The 20,324-nt window shown below is 44.3% G+C and overlaps 1 protein-coding gene across 1 annotated transcript; it reads right to left on the minus strand.

Moving 5' to 3' along the window:
* Positions 1–1,113: 1,113 nt before the first annotated feature.
* LOC126284336 (serine protease inhibitor I/II-like) lies at positions 1,114–18,286 on the minus strand. The gene is made up of 3 exons (XM_049983186.1): positions 18,050–18,286; positions 12,296–12,454; positions 1,114–1,551 (listed from the first exon to the last, which is right to left on the minus strand). The coding sequence occupies exons 1-3, from the start codon at positions 18,117–18,119 to the stop codon at positions 1,436–1,438; spliced, it is 345 nt and encodes a 114-aa protein (XP_049839143.1). The 5' UTR covers positions 18,120–18,286; the 3' UTR covers positions 1,114–1,435.
* Positions 18,287–20,324: the final 2,038 nt, after the last annotated feature.

Genomic DNA, 20,324 nt, shown 5'->3' on the forward strand with positions numbered 1-20,324 from the left:
AGAATATTGCAGCCTGACCTCTGCCATCTCCGGACCCAAACCCATTAGACTAACGTTTATGGGGGCATCTGAAAGCCTTTGTGTAAGGAACCTCTGTACAAGATACTTAGTCTCCGCCCCCATATTATGGAAGGCTGCAAACCCTAACGCAGTACTTAAGGGATACATCAGCACATCTGAGATTCACTTTAAAGACCGGTTGAGGCATGTACCATTGCCCACGCAGGGCATACTGAACATCTGTGCAAGAGTTGCATGTGGTATGATATAGCGTTCTGTTCGTGTGGGTTTCCCATGATTAATGAGATGAAGAAAATCAGCTGCAACATGGAAACAAAGCGTTTCCAGTCCCATGTTCATATAGTATAATTTCTTAGCCCACGAGTGAGACATGTGTCCTACAACTTGTGTCGTAACTTTCTTTCTGTTACACACTGTACAACGAACACATTCTGTTAAATCGACTGCGAGAATGAACATGCTATGCTGTGCTGTTAAAATGTAAGTTTTTATTTTCCTTTTTGCAGTCATTTTTAGCAGAAAACAGGAAAGTCGCATTATTCGCTAACTTTATAATCCTACCTGCTCGTAGGTTAAGACCATGCGAAATATTGTCATTAAAGCTACTATCTTCGTATCTCCAGCAGCTGGAATTGTCTCTCTAGTACCCATTTATGCATTCATTTTCAATTCTATTTGCAGTCTAGATTCCGTTTGCAGTAACAATAAATAAGGTCAGAGAGAGAGGGTAGGAGAAGTTGGACAAAGAAGGGGAGAGGAAATGGAAACAGAGAAGTGGAAGGACGATATGATAGGGAGATGAGGGAGGAGATGGATATAATGGGAGAAGAGAAGTACAGGGAATGGGAGGGGGGAGGGGAAAGTGATGGACAGAGTGGGGAAGAGGAGGTGGAGGACGTGTAGTAGTAGTAGTAGTAGTAGTAGGAGGAGGAGGAGGAGGAGGAGGAGATGGACGAAAGGAGGGGACAGGAGGAGAAGGATAGAGAAAGGGGCAGACGGAGATCAGGACGTATGTCTGATCCCTGGACATAATTAGCAGTTGCAAGGAATTGTAGGGTTTCCTAGGTTTTCATAAAAATAACTATTTCCAAATTCAAAAGAACAGTAATTTAATTTTTCATGATTCTTACAGTTTTCTATGTTTGTTAAGATTTCTTACTTCAATAAATAACAGAGAGAAACAACATTCAACTGTCGTATGCTCTTCGTATTACGTTGGTAGAATAAAACAAAGGTACGTCTATCTTTTATCAGCGTGTCACTTCGTCTCGTTAGCACCCGGATGCGTATATGATGTTATAGTCCTACCAGACGATCGCATCAAACACTGCTTGGTTCGTCTTGCTGTACAGTTGTAGCTTCAGGTAAGAGAGTCCCGTCGATTAGCGGTTTCCCCCGCGTGCACGGCCGCCACTCAGTAGGATCCCGGAGGACAGGCCTTTCTGGTACAGGCGCCGGACTTGCCGTCTGGGCCGCAGCGGCAGACGTTGCACTGCTCCTTGTACGTCGTCCCCGGAGTACACGCCACGGCTGGAACCAAGAGAAGGGCGAGGGTCAGTAGGGGCGACGTCCACTGGAGGCCAGTACAGGAGCGTCTCCACAGATGCTACTTCCCCAGCAGGAGGTTCCCTTACCCGCTCCTTTCCTGACGGTTCCATAACATACTCATTGAAATTAGTCACCGTATTAAAAAGTATCCGTACAGAGTAATGATCATACTATGGACATACAGAAAGATTCGTGATTATTGAACAAGGACAATTACTGCACCTGTCTTTAAGATAGATAACAAGGCGCCCTGTGAGAATTACAGAGGAATAGAACTACTGTGCAACTACATGTAGATTTACGGAAAGCTAATTTTACAGAAAATCAGGAATAAGATGGAATCACAATCAAGCGAAGAACAACAAGGATTTCGACCAGGGAGACCAGCAATAGATGCTATATTTACAGCCAGACGGATTCTAGAGAATTTTATGGGGGAGATGAAAAACATCATGAATCCAGTACTGGTTTTGCTGTTAAGAAAAGTATTGTTAATTGAGTTAAGGAACTCCATCCCATTAACAAAAGACTGTCTTACCTAACAACCAAACAGCAGTGGTACCACATAACATTCATAAATGTCCATGCACCGACTGAAGATTCACCTGAGGATTGGAAAGATGAGTACTATGAAGAATTAGAGAGAGTAGTCGAAAGTATTCCAAGCAGACATGTGAGAACTATCCTAGGGGACTCCATGGAAAAACAGGTAAAGAGGATATGTTCATCCTCACACCACAATAGGAAAACATAGCAAGCACTCGACCACGAACGAAAATGATAATTTTGCACTGTCAAACAATATGAGAATTTGCTCGACGATTTTCCCTCACAAAGAAATACACAAAGGTACATGGTGCTCTCCAGATGCCAAAACAGTAAATCAGATTGACCATGTAATGACAGATAAACGTTGCACTACATTTGTAAGAGACGTCATAACGTACAGAGGAGGTGAAGTTGGCTCACATCATTTGCTAGTGCTAGGAAAGACGGAAATCAAGATGATTTGGAACCAACAACCAAAAGCCACACCAAAACCTAACTGGGACATAGAACGACTGAAGGAACTGTCTGTTAAGGAAACCTATGAGATGAAATAATTAACCGATTTACAACAGTGCAAAAAGCTGAGAAGGAAAATAGTGTCGAGAAAGCTTGAGAAAGAGCAAAGACTGTAGTAATAGACGCAGCAGAGAAAACACTGCGAAGGAAAAAGAAGATACCTAAATGGTTCAACGAAAAGTGTCAGAGAGCAGTGGAAAAAGAGGAAGGAAGCCAGGATGCTGTGGCTGCATAATAAGGAGATTGAGGACAAGAGAGAAACGGTGAAGACGGTTAGAAGAGAAACAGCAAGAGTTCTACGAGCAGACAAAAGGAAATATCTAACTGGAGTCTTAGAATCTATAGAAGTGGGAAGCAGGAATGGAAACTCAAAGAAGTTGTTTCAGTATACAAAGCAAAATAAGAGAGATTACCAGAGTGAAAAACTATTCATAAAAGATAAACATCAAAATATGCTAACGCAGTTGGAAGATATCCTAGAAAGGTGGAAAGAGTATTTCTCAGAAATGTTAAATTGCACTGATCCGCACTTAACCTTCAATTATGCTGAGAGTGACAGTATCAATAATGACGAATGTAGAATCACAGAACAGTAATTGATCCACACAATTGAAAAGCTGAACAACAAAAAGGCAGCAGGTGAGGACCAGATATCACCAGAGATGTTAAAAGAGGGCGGAAGCAAACTACACAAACTACCTTATCACAATGATCTGGAAAACTGAAACACTGCATGAAGACTGAAAAAATGCAATAATTTGTCCCATGCACAAGAAAGAAACAGAATGGAATGTAGAAATTACAGAGCAATCAGTCTGCTAAACATAACATATAACATCCAGTCAATGACCATTCTTTAAAAACTTAAACTGTAACCAGAACACATTATTGAAGATTACCAGGCTGAATATCGAGCATACCGTTCCACAACTGATGATTTGTTTACTAAACGACAGATATTTCAGAAATACTGGAACTTAACAAAAACATCCATCGTCTCTTCATTGACTTACAGCGAGCCTACGACAGCATCCACAGAAGTAGCCTCTACAACTCGTTACGAGAATTTAGTATACCCAATAAAATCATTACGATGATACAACTGTGCATGGATGGCTTCCAGGCAGCAGTGAAGTTCAGAGGATCCATACACCCCATCTTTCCAATTAAAACAGGCTTACAACAATGAGACGCACTTTCATGTGCCCTCTTCAACCTTGAATCAGAGAAAGTGCTTCGGGAGAGTAATTTACATCTACACAATGGTCTCCGGTTCTAACATAGTGAAGTAAAACTCCTGGCTTATGCAGATAATATAGTGCTGCTGAGTGAAGCTGAAGAAGAACTGAAAGACATGTGCAGATCTCTCAGGCATAGTGCCAGCAAAATGGGGCTTTTGATTAACTAAGAGAAGACAGAATACATGGCAAATGGTCGAGTCATAAACCCAAATCCTTACTTTGAAATTGACCATCATTCTAAATCCAGAAAAGATCTTCAGTTTAAATACCTTGGATACGTTTCACCAGTAAAAATATCATGACAGTGGATATAAACAAAGAATAGCCTCAGGGTCAAGATGTCTGTACTCACTAAGCAACCCAGTGCCAATGTAAAGCTTTTTGTCAGTCATCACAGAGATGTACAACATTATCATCTGCCACATACGGTTCAGAAAGCTGGGCGTTTACAAAGAATGAAAGAGAGAAACTGAATGTTTTCGAAAGAAAAGTAATGAGAAAAATCTGGGGACATGTGTTGGAGAATGGATTATGGAGAATTCGAAAGAACAATGAAATTTATCAGTTAATGAAGCAACCCACTGTGATCCTTAAATTAAAAAGTAGGAGACTATAATAGGCTGGACATGTGGCTAGAATGGAAAACAACAGAATCACCAAGAAAACATTTGAAGGAACTCTCCAGGCAAGAAGACCATTGGGTCGACCTAGTACAAGGTGAAAAGCTGACACAGAGAGGGACATCGCAGCATTAGGAATTTCCGTAGGGTAGAGAGAGACTTCGAGAGATAGAAGGCGGTGGAAGCAGATCGCTGGTGCAGCGCGTGGTCAACAGGGCCTGTGATCGCTGAGAAGAGAGAGAGAGAGAGAGAGAGCCATACTCTAATCATTAAGGGGTATAAACTGTATAATAAAGGTAAAATACAGTAAGAGAACTATTAGGTATACCGCGATGTGACAAAAGTCTTTGGATATTTCCTAACATCGTGTCGGATCTTCTTTTGCCCGGCATAGTGTAGCAGCTCGACATGCCATGGACTCAACAACTCCTTGAAATACACTCCTGGAAATGGAAAAAAGAACACATTGACACCGGTGTGTCAGACCCACCATACTTGCTCCGGACACTGCGAGAGGGCTGTACAAGCAATGATCACACGCACGGCACAGCGGACACACCAGGAACCGCGGTGTTGGCCGTCGAATGGCGCTAGCTGCGCAGCATTTGTGCACCGCCGCCGTCAGTGTCAGCCAGTTTGCTGTGGCATACGGAGCTCCATCGCAGTCTTTAACACTGGTAGGATGCCGCGACAGCGTGGACGTGAACCGTATGTGCAGCTGACGGACTTTGAGCGAGGGCGTATAGTGGGCATGCGGGAGGCCGAGTGGATGTACCGCCGAATTGCTCAACACGTGGGGCGTGAGGTCTCCACAGTACATCGATGTTGTCGCCAGTGGTCGGCGGAAGGTACACGTGCACGTCGACCTGGGACCGGACCGCAGCGACGCACGGATGCAGGCCAAGACCGTAGGATCCTACGCAGTGCTGTAGGGGACCGCACCGCCACTTCCCAGCAAATTAGGGACACTGTTGCTCCTGGGGTATCGGCGAGGACCATTCGCAACCGTCTCCATGAAGCTGGGCTACGGTCCCGCACACCGTTAGGCCATCTTCCGCTCACGCCCCAACATCGTGCAGCCCGCCTCCAGTGGTGTCGCGACAGGCGTGAATGGAGGGACGAATGGAGACGTGTCGTCTTCAGCGATGAGAGTCGCTTCTGCCTTGGTGCCAATGATGGTCGTATGCGTGTTTGGCGCCGTGCAGGTGAGCGCCACAATCAGGACTGCATACGACCGAGGCACACAGGGCCAACACCCGGCATCATGGTGTTCGGAGCAATCTCCTACACTGGCCGTACACCTCTGGTGATCATCGAGGGGACACTGAATAGTGCACGGTACATCCAAACCGTCATCGAACCCATCGTTCTACCATTCCTAGACCGGCAAGAGAACTTGCTGTTCCAACAGGACAATGCACGTCCGCATGTATCCCGTGCCACCCAACGTGCTCTAGAAGGTGTAAGTCAACTACCCTGGCCAGCAAGATCTCCGGATCTGTCCCCCATTGAGCATGTTTGGGACTGGATGAAGCATCGTCTCACGCGGTCTGCACGTCCAGCACAAACGCTGCTCCAACTGAGGCGCCAGGTGGAAATGGCATGGCAAGCCGTTCCACAGGACTACATCCAGCATCTCTACGATCGTCTCCATTGGAGAATAGCAGCCTGCATTGCTGCGAAAGGTGGATATACACTGTACTAGTGCCGACATTGTGCATGCTCTGTTGCCAGTGTCTATGTGCCTGTGGTTCTGTCAGTGTGATCATGTGATGTATCTGACCCCAGGAATGTGTCAATAAAGTTTCCCCTTCCTGGGACAATGAATTCACGGTGTTCTTATTTCAATTTCCAGGAGTGTATATCCCCTTCCGAAATACTGACCTGTGGTGCCCCTATAGCCGTCCATAACTGCGTGTTGACGATCCAAGATTTTGTTCATGAACTGGCCCTTCGATTATGTACCATATATTCTCATTGAGATTAATGACAGGCAATATCGGTGGCCAAATCATTCGGTCGAAAGGTCCAGAATGTTCTTCAAACAAATCGCCAACAATTCTGGCCCGGTAACATTGCGCATTGTCATCCGTAAAAGTTCCACCGTTGTTTGGAAACAAGTAGCAGACCGTAGTCATTTCCAGTCAATGGTCGTGTCAGTTGGACCAGAATACCCCGTGTGTTCCATGTAAACACAGCCCGCACCATTGTGTAGCCACAACCAGCGTGCACTGTGCCTTGTGAACAACTTGGATCCATCAGTTATTACCAACTGAAATGAGGACTGAGTTGACCAGACAACAGTTTTCCATTCGTCTGGGGACCAACCGAGGTGGGCACGAGATCAAGAGAGACGCCGCAGGTAATATATCGTTGGCAAATCCATTCGCGTCGGTCGTCTTCTTGTCATAGCCGCACTGTCCTAATGAATACGTTCGTCCTACTTCGCATACTGATTTCTGCGGTTATTTCACGCAGTGTTGCTTGTCTGCTAGCACTGCTCTCGCTCGTCAAGTGAAGGCCGTCGGCCACGGCGTTGTCCTTGGTGAGAGGCAACACCTGAAATCTGGTATTCTTTGCACACTCTTGACGGTGTGGATCTCTCAGTATTGAACTGCCTAACAATTTCCGAAATCGAATGTCCCCTGCGTCTTCTTCCAACTATCATTCCCCGTTCACAACAAGTTAATTCCCATCGTATGGCCATAATAACATCGGAAACATTTTCAAATGAATCACCTGATAGCAGACGAAGACTCCGCCAAAGCAATATTCTTTTATACCTTGTATACGCAATATCACCGCCATCTGTAAATGTGCACATTGTGACCCATGACTTTTGTCACCTCGGTGTGGGAACTGTTTTTATGTCTTGAGGTAGTAATGCACACGGCACACAAACTACTAGCATTTGAGAATGAAGTCACTTGGCGACTTTGAACAAACTCTACACATAATTTCAATCGTTTTCGGAACTTTTTCTCGGTGATACGCCGCCAGAGAACGATGAAAGGTAGTAAAACATTGGTATGAGCTACGACTTTTTAGTTTATTATTTCTTTACAGTTCGAAATCTATTCACAACACACTTTGCAGACAGTATCCACAGATGGCGCTGAATGTACCACAAATTTATACCACTGGACGGGTCGTAGCTCAGCAGATATGATGTCATTGACATTGAGATGCGTGAAAGTAGCTATTGCTTAAAACGGACAGCTAATTATTCAGTCTATACTCTGTCTTCAGGTCTACCGGGACCATCCGACAGCCGTGTCATCCAGCCTCAGTGGAGGATGCGGATAGGAGGGGCGTGGGGTCAGCACACCGCTCTCCCGATCGTTATGATGGCATTCTCGACCGAAGCTGCTACTATTCGGTCGAGTAGCTCCTCAATTGGCATCACGAGGCTGAGTGCACCCCGAAAAATGGCAACAGCGCATGGAGGCCCAGATAGTCACCCATCCAAGTGCCGACCACGCCCGATGGCGCTTAACTTCGGTGATCTACATCTACATCTACATCAATATCTACATGACTACTCTGCAATTCACATTTAAGTGCTTGGCAGAGGGTTCATCGAACCACAATCATACTATCTCTCTACTATTCCACTCCCGAACAGCGAACGGGAAAAACGAACACCTAAACCTTTCTGTTCGAGCTCTGATTTCTCTTATTTTGATGATCATTCCTACCTATGTAGGTTGGGCTCAACAAAATATTTTCGCCTTCGGAAGAGAAAGTTGGTGACTGAAATTTCGTAAAAAGGTCTCGCCGCGACGAAAAACGTCTTTGCTGTAATGACTTCCATCCCAACTCGTGTATCATATCTGCCACACTCTTTCGCCTATAACGTGATAATACAAAACGAGCTGCCCTTTTTTGCACCCTTTCGATGCCCTCCGTCAATCCCACCTGGTAAGGATCCCACACCGCGCAGCAATATTCTAACAGAGGACGAACGAGTGTAGTGTAAGCTGTTTCTTTAGTGGACTTGTTGCATCTTCTAAGTGTCCTGCCAATGAAACGCAGTCTTTGGCTCGCCTTCCCGACAATATTATCTATGTGGTCCTTCCAACTGAAGTTGTTCGTAATTTTAACACCCAGGTACTTAGTTGAATTGACAGCCTTGAGAATTGTACTATTTATCGAGTAATCGAATTCCAACGGATTTCTTTTGGAACTCATGTGGATCATCTCACACTTCTCGTTATTTAGCGTCAACTGCCACCTGACACACCATACAGCAATCTTTTCTAAATCGCTTTGCAACTGATAATGGTCTTCGGATGACCTTACTAGACGGTAAATTACAGCATCATCTGCGAACAATCTAAGAGAACTGCTCAGATTGTCACCCAGGTCATTTATATAGATCAGGAACAGCAGAGGTCCCAGGACGCTTCCCTGGGGAACACCTGATATCACTTCAGTTTTACTCGATGATTTGCCGTCTATTACTACGAACTGTGACCTTCCTGACAGGAAATCACGAATCCAGTCTCACAACTGAGACGATACCCCATAGGTCCGCAGCTTGATTAGAAGTCGCTTGTGAGGAACGGTGTCAAAAGCTTTCCGGAAATCTAGAAATACGGAATCAACTTGAGATCCCCTGTCGATAGCGGCCATTACTTCGTGCGAATAAAGATCTCACGGGAACCGGTGTATCCACTGCGACAAGGCCGCCGCCCTCTGAATCTAACCTCATACTGTATTTAATAATGAGAGGACTCGGCAACTTCCAACAGATTTAAAAAAGCTTACAAGCATAACGTCTTAAATAAAGTATTTCACACATTAACTATTTGTGAGTAATCAGATGTATGGAACTGTTGTATAAATAGGAGCTGATTGCTTAAGGAATCGGTGGTTGCGGGGTTCGCCGATTGTTGCAGATACTGAAGTCTCTGAAAATTCGTAACACCGATGTTTAAGACAAAATAACAGCTTTCGATGTTTGCAAAACCATCTACATCTACATGAGTCTTCAGAAGCCACCTGATAGTATATGGTGTAGGGTGCTTCTGTTACCAATAACTGATCCCCCATTCCCTGTCCCACTCGCGAATGGAGTGTGGGAAGAATGATAGTACGCAAGCGTTTCTGCCTTACCTCTAATTTCTCGAATTTTCTCGTTGTGGTTGTATTACGAAACGCACTCGGGAGGAATTAATACCTTGTCCAACTCTTCCGGAAAGTACTGTCTCGAAATTTCAACAGTAAACCTCTCCGTGATGCACAATGTCTCTCTTGTAGCGTTTGCCTTTGATGTTTGTTGAGAATCTCTGCGGCGCTCTCGCGCCGACCAAACGAACCCGTTACGAAACGCACTGCTCGTCTTTGGATCTTATGTACGTCTTCTCTCAGTCCTACCTGGTAAGGATCCCAGATTGATGAACCGTATTCAAGAATCTGCCGAAAAATCACCTTGTAAGCCTATTCATTTGTGGATGAGCTCCATTTCATTGAGATTAATCCTGTGAGTGCCAGTCTGGCATCTGCTTTTTCCACAATTTGCTTTATGTGCCCATTACACGTAAGGTCACTCTAGATAGTTGCTTCTAGGTATTTTACTGTAAATACTGTTTCGAGCAGTTTCTCATCATTAGTGCAGTTACGCAGTAGTGGGCCTCTTCTTGTTCTTACGTCCAATATGTTACTTTTATTTGCGCTCAGGGCCAACTGCCGGTGCCTGCGCCATTCATCCCGTCAGCAGACATAATAAATCTGTATGTCATGTACAAAGAGTGCACAGTACATACATCTGTATGTATCTGCAAATCGATACTATCTTCTGGCGTTGCTACTTTCTTACACGCAATCTCATCATCTGCGATAAATGTTAAAAAGCTTCCGACGCCTTCTGATAAATCATTTACGTACAATAAAGGTCCTGTCATACTTCCTTGGGGTACGATCGAAATTACCGTCACACATGACGATTTTTTTTTTTTTTTTGTTGCTAACAGCGACGTGTGGAGTTCTGTCTGAAAGAAAGTCTTGAGTTCGATTTCAAATGTGGGCCGATACTCGGTAAGTTGATATTTCCCCACTACACGGCAGCGGTGGACGGTGCCAAATACCTTTCTGAAGTCAAGGAACACGGCATCAAAGTGAGCTCCGCTGTTACAGGAATTCGGATCTCTTTGGGAAACAGAGGGAACTAAGTTTTGTAGGATCTCTGTTTGGGAAACGAATGTTGGTTTTTATAGTGGAGATTCTCGTCCTTCTAATCGTCATAATTCTTGAGTATAAAACGTGTTCCACTATCCGCTCTACACTATCAGTTATGGTTTCACCATATAAACCAATGTTTTTCTGAACTCGTCTCTTATAAAAGTCTGTGGAGGACATTTGTCACTTATCACCGGTGGCCGTGGAGCAAAAGGGGGTGAGGGTGCAAATATGTTTGAACTATGACAACAGAATTGAGTATTGTTGTAGCTAAGGATGACTAATATCTTCTTCATTGAGTTCATGCTTTTGCGGTGCCAAGTAGTGAGAGCAACGAGTTGATACATTGGGAAACAAAACAAATAAACCAAAATTGATTAATGTAATGAATATTTTAAAATACCACAAGAAAAGAATATTTTGCTAACGGCGAGATAAACGGGCTTTTAATCACAGCTCAGTTATCATGTAAAAGACTACCTTTTAGCTTGCAAGTAACATGCATTAGAAGGATGGAATCAACATCGCTACTAATCAAAAGCTACAAAACCTACAAAGAATTAGCTTTTGCGAGACAGTTCTCAAAAGTGGTTCAAATGGGACTCAACATCTTAGATCATAAGTCCCCTAGAACTTAGAACTAGTTAAACCTAACTAACCTAAGGACATCACACACACCCATGCCCGTGGCAGGATTCGAACCTGCGACCGTAGCAGCCCTGCGGCTCCGGACTGCAGCGCCAGAACCGCACGGCCACCGCGGCCGGCCTCAAAAGTAGTGTATAGTCTCTGTCAATAATGTAGAAGAACGTGTTAGCGAAGTAGGTGTGAACTCTCGGGGGAAAAGGAAACTGCGTTAAGATTAATGTAAGCAGGAACTGTTGTTATATATGGAAGTGACTGGACGGAAGTAACAAAGGAAAAGACCGGGAAAAGGAAAGCAGCTAAGGTTTTAAGTTTAAAGTGAGCCATAAGATATTGCTTGTCATATCATATCTGTCAAATACATATCAGGCAACAGTAATTGTTCTGGTTTTCAGTCTGAAGACTAGTTTCACACAACGCTCTTCAGTAATCTGTCCTCTGTAAATCTATTCATCTATACGGAACTACAACAACCCAGACCCTTTTGAACGAACTGACTATATGCAAGCCTTGTCCTCCGCTTATAATTCTTACCTTCCAAACTATCCCCAATTACCAAATTAACTACTTGTCGAAGTCTCAGGAAGTGATCCACAAACTATTCATTCTTTTGGACAAGTTGTGGTACGAATTTTTTCTTGTCTGATTTGATATGACCTCTCCATACAGTTATGCGATATAGCTATCTAATGTGCAGTATTTTTCTGTAGTATAATACTTAAAAAAATTATTCTGTTCTCTTCTTGTACGTATTGGCAACAGTGAGGTAATTTTAACTTAGAGGATAGGACAGAGAAGTGTAAATTAACTGAGAAAAACACATGAAACAAATGGATTGGTCCAGAGTGGTCAAATGAGTTCTACAACACCGACCTCATGAACGCATGACGCCCAAGAACTCGATGTGGCGACTGACGTTGAGGTGTGACAGGCTGGCAGTCTAGCTGTGAGGGAGGAGGAAGGCAGGTGAGTCACCCCTGGTGGAGCGCGACAGACAGCCTTTCAGAGTGCACACAGCGGCCGTCCCATCCTTGTTGCAGGAGCACGTGTTGCAGTCCTTCTTGAACGTCGTGTTTGGCGTGCATCTTTTCTCAGCGCGCCTCACGCGAACTTTCGTTTCAGGAGCTGCAGGGTCTACGAAAACGACAGTTATGGAAAACATACGTGTGGCGAGACGTGTTTCAGGCACGATAAATTTATTAAAATTTCTTTTTTTGGGAACCATTATCTGTCAACAGCATATTTGGAGAACAACCATCGACGAACTGCAACACAGATTTATACGAGGTGTATTCAAGTTCTAAGGCCCCCGATTTTTTTTTCTCCGGACTGGAAAGAGATAGAAACATGCGCATTGTTTTAAAATGAGGCCACGTTCATTGTCAATACGTCCCAGAGATGGCAGCACCGTACGGCAGATGGAATTTTACCGCCAGCGGCTAGAATGAGAACTGTTTTAAATACTTAAAATGGCGACGTTTTCCTTACTTGAACAGCGTGCAATCATTCGTTTTCTGAATTTGTGTGGTGTGAAACCCACTGAAATTCATTGACAGTTGAAGGAGACATGTGGTGATGGAGTTATGGATGTGTCTAAAGTGCGTTCGTGGGTGCGACAGTTTAATGAAGGCAGAACATTGTGTGACAACAAATCCAAACAACCTCGGGCTCGCACAAGCCGGTCTGACGACATGATCGAGAAAGTGGAGAGAATTGTTTTGGGGGATAGCCGAATGACTGTCGAACAGATCGCCTCCAGAGTTGGCATTTCTGTGGGTTCTGTGCACACGATCCTGCATGACGACCTCATCCAGGTGGGTGCCACGAATGCTGACGGACGCCCACATGGCTGGCCGTGTGGCATGTTGCCAAGCAATGTTGACGCGCAACGACCACATGAATGGGACTTTCTTTTCGTCGGTTGTGGCAATGGATGAGACGTGGATCCAGAAACAAAGCGCCAGTCAGCTCAATGGAAGCAAACAGATTCACCGCCACCAAAAAAATTTCGGGTAACCGCCAGTGCTGAAAAAATGATGGTGTCCATGTTCTGGGACAGCGAGAGCGTAATCCTTACCCATTGCGTTCCAAAGGGCACTATAGTAACAGGTTCATCCTACGAAAATGTTTTGAAGAACAAATTCCTTCCTGCACTGCAACAAAAACGTCCGGGAAGGGCTGCGCGTGTGCTGTTTCACCAAGACAACGCACCCGCACATCGAGCTAACGTTACGCAACAGTTTCTTCTTGATAACAACTTTGAAGTGATTCCTCGTGCTCCCTACTCAACTGACATGGCTCCTAGTGACTTTTGGCTTTCTCCAACAATGAAAGACACTCTCCGTGGCCGCACATTCACCAGCCGTGCTGCTATTGCCTCAGCGATTTTCCTGTGGTCAAAACAGACTCCTCAAGAAGCCTTCGCCGCTGCCATGGAATCATGGCGTCAGCGTTGTGAAAAATGTGTACGTCTGCAGGGCGATTACGTCGAGAAGTGACGCCAGTTTCATCGATTTCGGGTGAGTAGTTAATTAGAAAAAAAATCGGAGGCCTCAGAACTTGAATGCACCTCGTACAGCAGTAGCGGGTAAGCCCGGCGTTGCTCGAGTATTTGCAGGGTGACAATTATTGAAGTATATGGAATGAAGTCGTCATGACTTCTGAACCGTTTGCTTTACGACGTTGAAACTGCACGACTGGCCGGCCGCAGGGCATGATGGGAATTGGTATGCGCAGGTGTGGTTTGGCTTAGCGACGAAGCCCGCTTTATTTGGATGGGTTTGTCAATGACCAAAACTGACTCATTTCGGAGACTGAGAATCCGCATTTCGCGATCGAAAAGTCTCAAAAATGGTTGAAATGGCTCTGAGCACTATGGGACTTAACATCTGTGGTGATCAGTCCCATAGATTTAGAACTACTTAAACCTACCTAACCTAAGGACGTCACACACATCCATGCCCGAGGCAGGATTCGAACCTGCGACCGTAGCGGTCACGTCATTCCAGACTGAAGTGCCTAGAACCGCTCGGTCACAGCGGCCGGCGATCGAGAAGTCTCTTTAGCTTCCACGGGTGACTGTGTGGTGTGCAATGTCCAGTCACTGAATAATCAGTAAGATATTCCTTGATGGCACGGTGACTACCAAACGGTACATGAACATTTTGGAAGATGATTCGATCCCTATTAACCAAATTGTCGCTGATTTCGTCAAGATGGGTTCATGCGGAAATGGTTCAAATGGCTCTGAGCACTATGAGACTTAACGTCTGAGGTAATCAGTTCCGTAGACATAGAACTACTTAAACCTACCTAACCTAAGGACGTCACACACATCCATGCCCGAGGCAGGATTCGAACCTGCGACCATAGCGGTCGCGTGATCCAGACTGAAGTGCCTAGAACCGCTCGGCCAAAGCGGCCGGCTGTGTTCACGCAAGACGGAGCTCGACCCCATCGAAGAACGAGAGTGATGTCTGGAGGAGTACTTTGGGGACTGCATTCTGACTTTGAGATACCCAGAGGCCACTGGCATGGGCGTCGATTGGCCGCCATATTCTCCGAATCTGAACACATGATACTCCTTTTTGTGGGACTATATTAAAGAAACGGTGTACAGCAATAAATCCAGAACAGTTGCTGAGTTGAAAGCAGTCATTCAGGGGATCATCGACGTTCCGACACATCAGCGGATCATGCAGAATTTCGCTATTCGTCTGCGCCACATCATCGCCAATGATGGCAGGCATACTCGTATCGAACATGTCATAACCTAAAACCGAATATCCGTAGCAACGTTTACATGTTGAATAATGTGCGCGCACGCCTTAATTGTAACTAATTTACGTTTTTTTCATATAGTTCAATAATTATCATCTCACGGAATTCATTGTTGACTTATAAAGTTCCTTTTATTCATCGTTTGAAGCAGTATAATTCTCCAGTAAATACATGAGTAAAGAGCTTGTTGGATTTACTAACACGGTAGAGAGCCACATGAGGAAACTGTGCGAAAAACAACTGATACTAAGATCCACGCCCGCAGCACGCATCCTATGGTCTTCTGCTTGTTTGTGGCCATGGCATAACATAAGCTCACGGGGCACTGTACACGTTTAATGCGAAATGATAAATTGTTACGAATAAGCGGGAGTCAGGGTATAAAAACTCTCTGGCCTACGACACTTCCAGTGAAAGTTTCTGCTTCTGTTATGATGCTCTGACTGAAGTAAATTTCCGAAAATACATTCCTCACTGAGTTTAAAAAGGTAACACAGTATTCTATTGATTATTTGGTGTACTAGACCGTCAAGATTAACATTCAAGTTATTGAAATGTAGGCAAATAAATTATTATATTTTTTCCTTGATTAGCTTTTGATGAAATGAAACCTATTTGTTTCCCCAAGCTTTGTGGTGCTGACAACCTCGCCGTTGAAGGCCAGTACACCCACAACAGCAACAGAAACAACCCAAACTATCTTCCAGTTACCTTTGAAACTCCCATGAAAATTCGTGTAGTACTTTTGCAGATTATCGTTTTTAAACAGACAAAGAGGCAGACATGACACTTTTAGATAAAACTTTAAATAGCGATACCTTCTTTCCGTTATCCGATTCCAATTATATAAAACCAGTAAGTTGCTCGAAGCTACGGTCAAGTTACCTGTGAAAACCCCATCTAGTAGGTTGGGAGACTAGTGTGATCAGACACACAGACAGACACTGCAGCTTTACAGTTTCATTACTGGTATAGATGAGATATGTAGAGTCTAAAAACATCGATTAGGGGCGGCAACAAACTGCTGTTCAAAATTTTCGACGTGCCAGTTAAAATGCTAGACTTTTTTGTCCTTTATCACGATTGTTATTTCTGTCTTGTTTTCTACTGTGTTCGGTCGGGACACGCTCACTGATACCACATGCACCGTGCGTGGTCTGACTAGCAGTCATTTCTTGGCAGGTGACACTGCTGTCGCCTGGACGGCTTTATATCGATAATAGGTCGGTCGTTTATATGTCCGGTTTGTGTGTGTGACAAAAAGTGCATCTCGACACATAGAAAGGCTGGACACTACAGCACGATTATCAAACATGAGTCTCTTTACGCAAACGAAGCTTTATTTCCCACTGCAAAGACGATCCGCACAACATCGTGATGTGGGAAAAGGATTGTGAGGTCTACCCTTTGCAGATGCGACTGGAATCCTGCAAAGAAACTGAAAGGTGCCTGCAAGCAAATGAATATTTAAAAGTCATAGACGTGTTCCAAGACTTCCAATAATGAGATTTACACACAAGATTATGACATACGTTGGACGAGGGCCTGGGAAATCTCAGATCGAAGCAGAGGAGGAATTGTTTGGTAGTACACGCACAGAATGATGTTCCAAAAGAAAGAGAAACAACTCGATTGAAAAAAGAAAAATAGCCCACTGAGAGGATGGGAGTCATGTGGAAGATGGAAGAAAAGACTAAACGCACTGCACGATCCAGCAGGGTTCTTACAAGTTATTATTGTCACTGTTAGTGACCTCAGTTGCAGTAGTATAAGTAATTCATGTATTAACTCTATTAATTCATAGTCGGCATACTTTACTCATACTGCCACCTCAGATCATTTCAGACCATATTCATACTAGTTCTCATCGTGATTTCGTTAGGGAACTATAATGTAAGGTACTGCATGTATGAAACCCTGGTGTAATTATAAGAGAGGCTCTGACGGCAATGATCAGATCTGGTTAACTAAATAATCAAGTATTTAGGAACCTTTGTCTAAAAATGTTGAAGAAATGGCCTGCAAAGGAAAGTTTCCACTGTGCTTCAAAATAGCACTAATTAACAATCAAAGGAACAGGTGTCACGTATACAGCAATTAATAAATTACATAAATTTCAGATGATGGCTCAACACACGGAAGACTTGGCGACAAGGCAACAATACACAGAAGAGTTTATGACAAGACAACGAAGGCTACAAAGCTAAAATATTACACAGTAATGGCTACCACTATTTCAATATATCAAAGCGAATTTCATATATTAACTACGAAAGGAAAGGGAAGAATACAGTCGGATATAGTAAAATATTTAAGGAACGTTGAAGACTGTATCTTCAGAGCTCAAGTGCAAAAAAAAAAAAAAAAAAAAAAAAAAAAAATAAAAATAAAAAAAATTACAAAGAAAGAACTTAATATACACTGTGACGAAACTAAGCAAGGATGTGTGGAATGGAAACAACTTGGCACCAGAAGGGGGAAGACAGATTAGTTAAAGGAGCAGAAATGTAGGACGACTGAGGAACGCATGGTTTCAGTTAAGACAGAACAGGACATAAAAGCACTTCATGAAGTGCAGAAGAAGACGAAAAAGAACAAGGACAGTGCGAAGAATGTACGGAACATCCTCCATCCCTCGGAAATTACCGTGTGTCGTATTTGCTACGCGGTGTAGTATTTTTAATATCAATTCCACACGGCTCAATGACTTGGCGTGTCTTTCAACTGGACGCCCCTAACATACCCCGTGATCGCACTTAGGGATTACCGTGGAAACTGAAGGAGTCTTTACTGGCGAATGTCCAGGTCACAGAGAGGTAACCGCTAAGTTAAAGTCAAATCGAAATATTACGTGGGCTGACAGGTTTTTCTATCCCGTGTCCTTTGGGTGCCGAGGACTCCGCTTTACCTCGAGACCCGACTGAGGTTAACATGTAGCGTAAGACCTACCTGCGTTGCAGCAGGCTAGCAACACTAGCGCCACGATGAGTACGGCTAGCGCGGCGGTTCTCGACACCATCGTGGCTGCGTCGGATACTGTGAGTCGTCTGTTGTCTCAGGAGGCGCGGAGGCGCCGTTTTAAAAGCCAGCTGTTCCTCGTCCGGCACGACCTTGCTTCTCCTCCCAAGTCGCAGCCGTGAAGGTCAAGTACGTGTAGAACCGAGAAGTCCCCCCGCTGTTGTTTGCTGCAGGACAGGCATTTCCGCATCCAGCTACTTAACTCAACATACTGGCTTCAGGCCAAGGAGAGCAACCCATTGCTCCTCAAGCTAATGTCATGCTGCTGGATTACGTAACAGGGCCGTCACTTCGAAGAACTCACTGGATAATAGCTAATGCCTACAACTACATGTGCATATAGACACTGTATAACACTGCAAGGTACTGAGAAACGTGATTAGAGTTTTCTGATCTGTTAGGTTCTTTTGACAGGAAAGAATGACTGCCTCTCATCTATAGTAATAATAAATTATAAAACCTTCGTGTCTGCGTGTTAATCTGGTTGAACACGCTAGTTTAGAAAACTACTAGGCGAATTTTCTTCGGGTTTCCACAGGCAACGTACATAACAAGAGAAAAAGATATCGCGAATTAAAGTTTTCTCTAAAACCGTCCTGTGTGTCTGTTTGTCAGTTTTTACACAGTAATGTCCAAAATGTATAGTAGAATTTACGTGGGATTCTTATAGATAAATTGAGCATAGTTTAGGGCAACAGATAGACTTCATTTCATGAAAATCATATTGGAAAATATCGTAATTTAAAGTATTATTTAACATCGTCTGCTCAGCTTTATAGTTAGAATGTGTAAACCGTCACGGAGTAGTATACCAAGGAGCCAATAGTTGGCAATGTTAGGTTTTTTTTTAATTCGCTGACAGATGTAGTTTCTGAACTTTATGTCAGTGAGAGAATTAAAAGCCGCCATCTTATTTTTACGCATACAAACTGACATCGGGTGTACTTACCCAGCATATGCGATTTACTGTTTTCTCTTTGTGGGTTACAACTTAACAGCATTGCTTTCCTTCGTTGCACAGGTTTCGTTTATATTGTTGGCAAGGAAAAACGAATTCAGACCTATGCACTTCCCATATATTAAGTCCGCCTCATTGCCTCCTTTCTCAGTGACCGATCGACTTATGTCACCATGAACTACACAAAATCCCGCATCTTCCATTGTACTTTTCACCTCTCCTGTATGTTCTCTGCTGATATGCCCAAGCCGCCTCCTCCTGTTCATCTCCTTCAGTATGCCGATGACACGCCCTATTTCGCCCTCCTGAAATCCCAAGGGTCCCTCCAGCTGCATCGCAATCAGTTTACCACCTCGTGCAACCAGTGGATCTTATAAAGCAACCCTACCAAAAAGGCAGGCAATAATTACAGCCTGACCCACCCGCAACTTCCTCCGCCATGACTTTTATCTTACCATTTACGACTGCCCTACCCAGTTAACTAACACACTAAAATACCTCGGACTGACACTCGATCGCCGACTAACATCGAAGCCTCATCAACTAACAGAAAGTTCACAACAGACTAAAATTACGAAAACTGCTAACCTGCCGAACATGGGGAAGCACCTATCCACCATTCTCGACACCCATAAGCTATTCTGCTATGCCTAACCCTCTGCTGTGCCAATGTGGCGTGTACTTCTTCTCCTCCCTCCTTTTATCATGTGCAACAGATCCTCGAACACCAGGCACCATAAGCATAGGCTTTTGGAACCACTTATGCACCCACACATGCAACCTATACCGACTTATCCGATTCCCCAGCCAACTCTTCAATGTTGACCACCTTCAAATATTCTGCACTAAGTTATCAAAAGTATCCGAACACCTGTCTGAAAATGACGTGGCTCCCCCCATCGGTAATGCTGGAAATCAGTGTGGTGTAAATCAGTGTGATATTCGCCCACCTTTAGCCTTGATGACCGCTTCCACTCTCGCAGGCATATGTTCAGCCAGGTGCTGGGAGGTTTGTTGGAGAATGGCAGCCCATTCTTCACACAATGCCGCACTGAGGAGAGGTATCGATTTCGGTCGGTGAGGCCTGGCACGAAGTCGGCGGTCCAAAACATTCCAAAGGTTTTCTATAGGATGCAGGTCAGGACTCCGTGCAGGCCAGTCCATTACAGGGATGTTATTGTCGTGTAACCACTCCGTCACAGGCCGTTCTTTATGAACAGGTGCTCGATCGTGTTGACAGAAGCAATC

Source organism: Schistocerca gregaria, chromosome 8 (assembly GCF_023897955.1).
Source record: "Schistocerca gregaria isolate iqSchGreg1 chromosome 8, iqSchGreg1.2, whole genome shotgun sequence".
Lineage (NCBI taxonomy): Eukaryota > Metazoa > Arthropoda > Insecta > Orthoptera > Acrididae > Schistocerca > Schistocerca gregaria.

Coding starts and splice junctions, on each gene's coding strand:
- LOC126284336 (XM_049983186.1), bottom strand. CDS start 18,119: ATGGTGTCGAGAACCGCCGCGCTAGCCGTACTCATCGTGGCGCTAGTG. Junction 12,455..18,049: donor GCTAGCCTGCTGCAACGCAG/GTAGGTCTTACG, acceptor TCGTTTTCGTAG/ACCCTGCAGCTCCTGAAACG. Junction 1,552..12,295: donor TCTGTCGCGCTCCACCAGGG/GTGACTCACCTG, acceptor TCTTGGTTCCAG/CCGTGGCGTGTACTCCGGGG.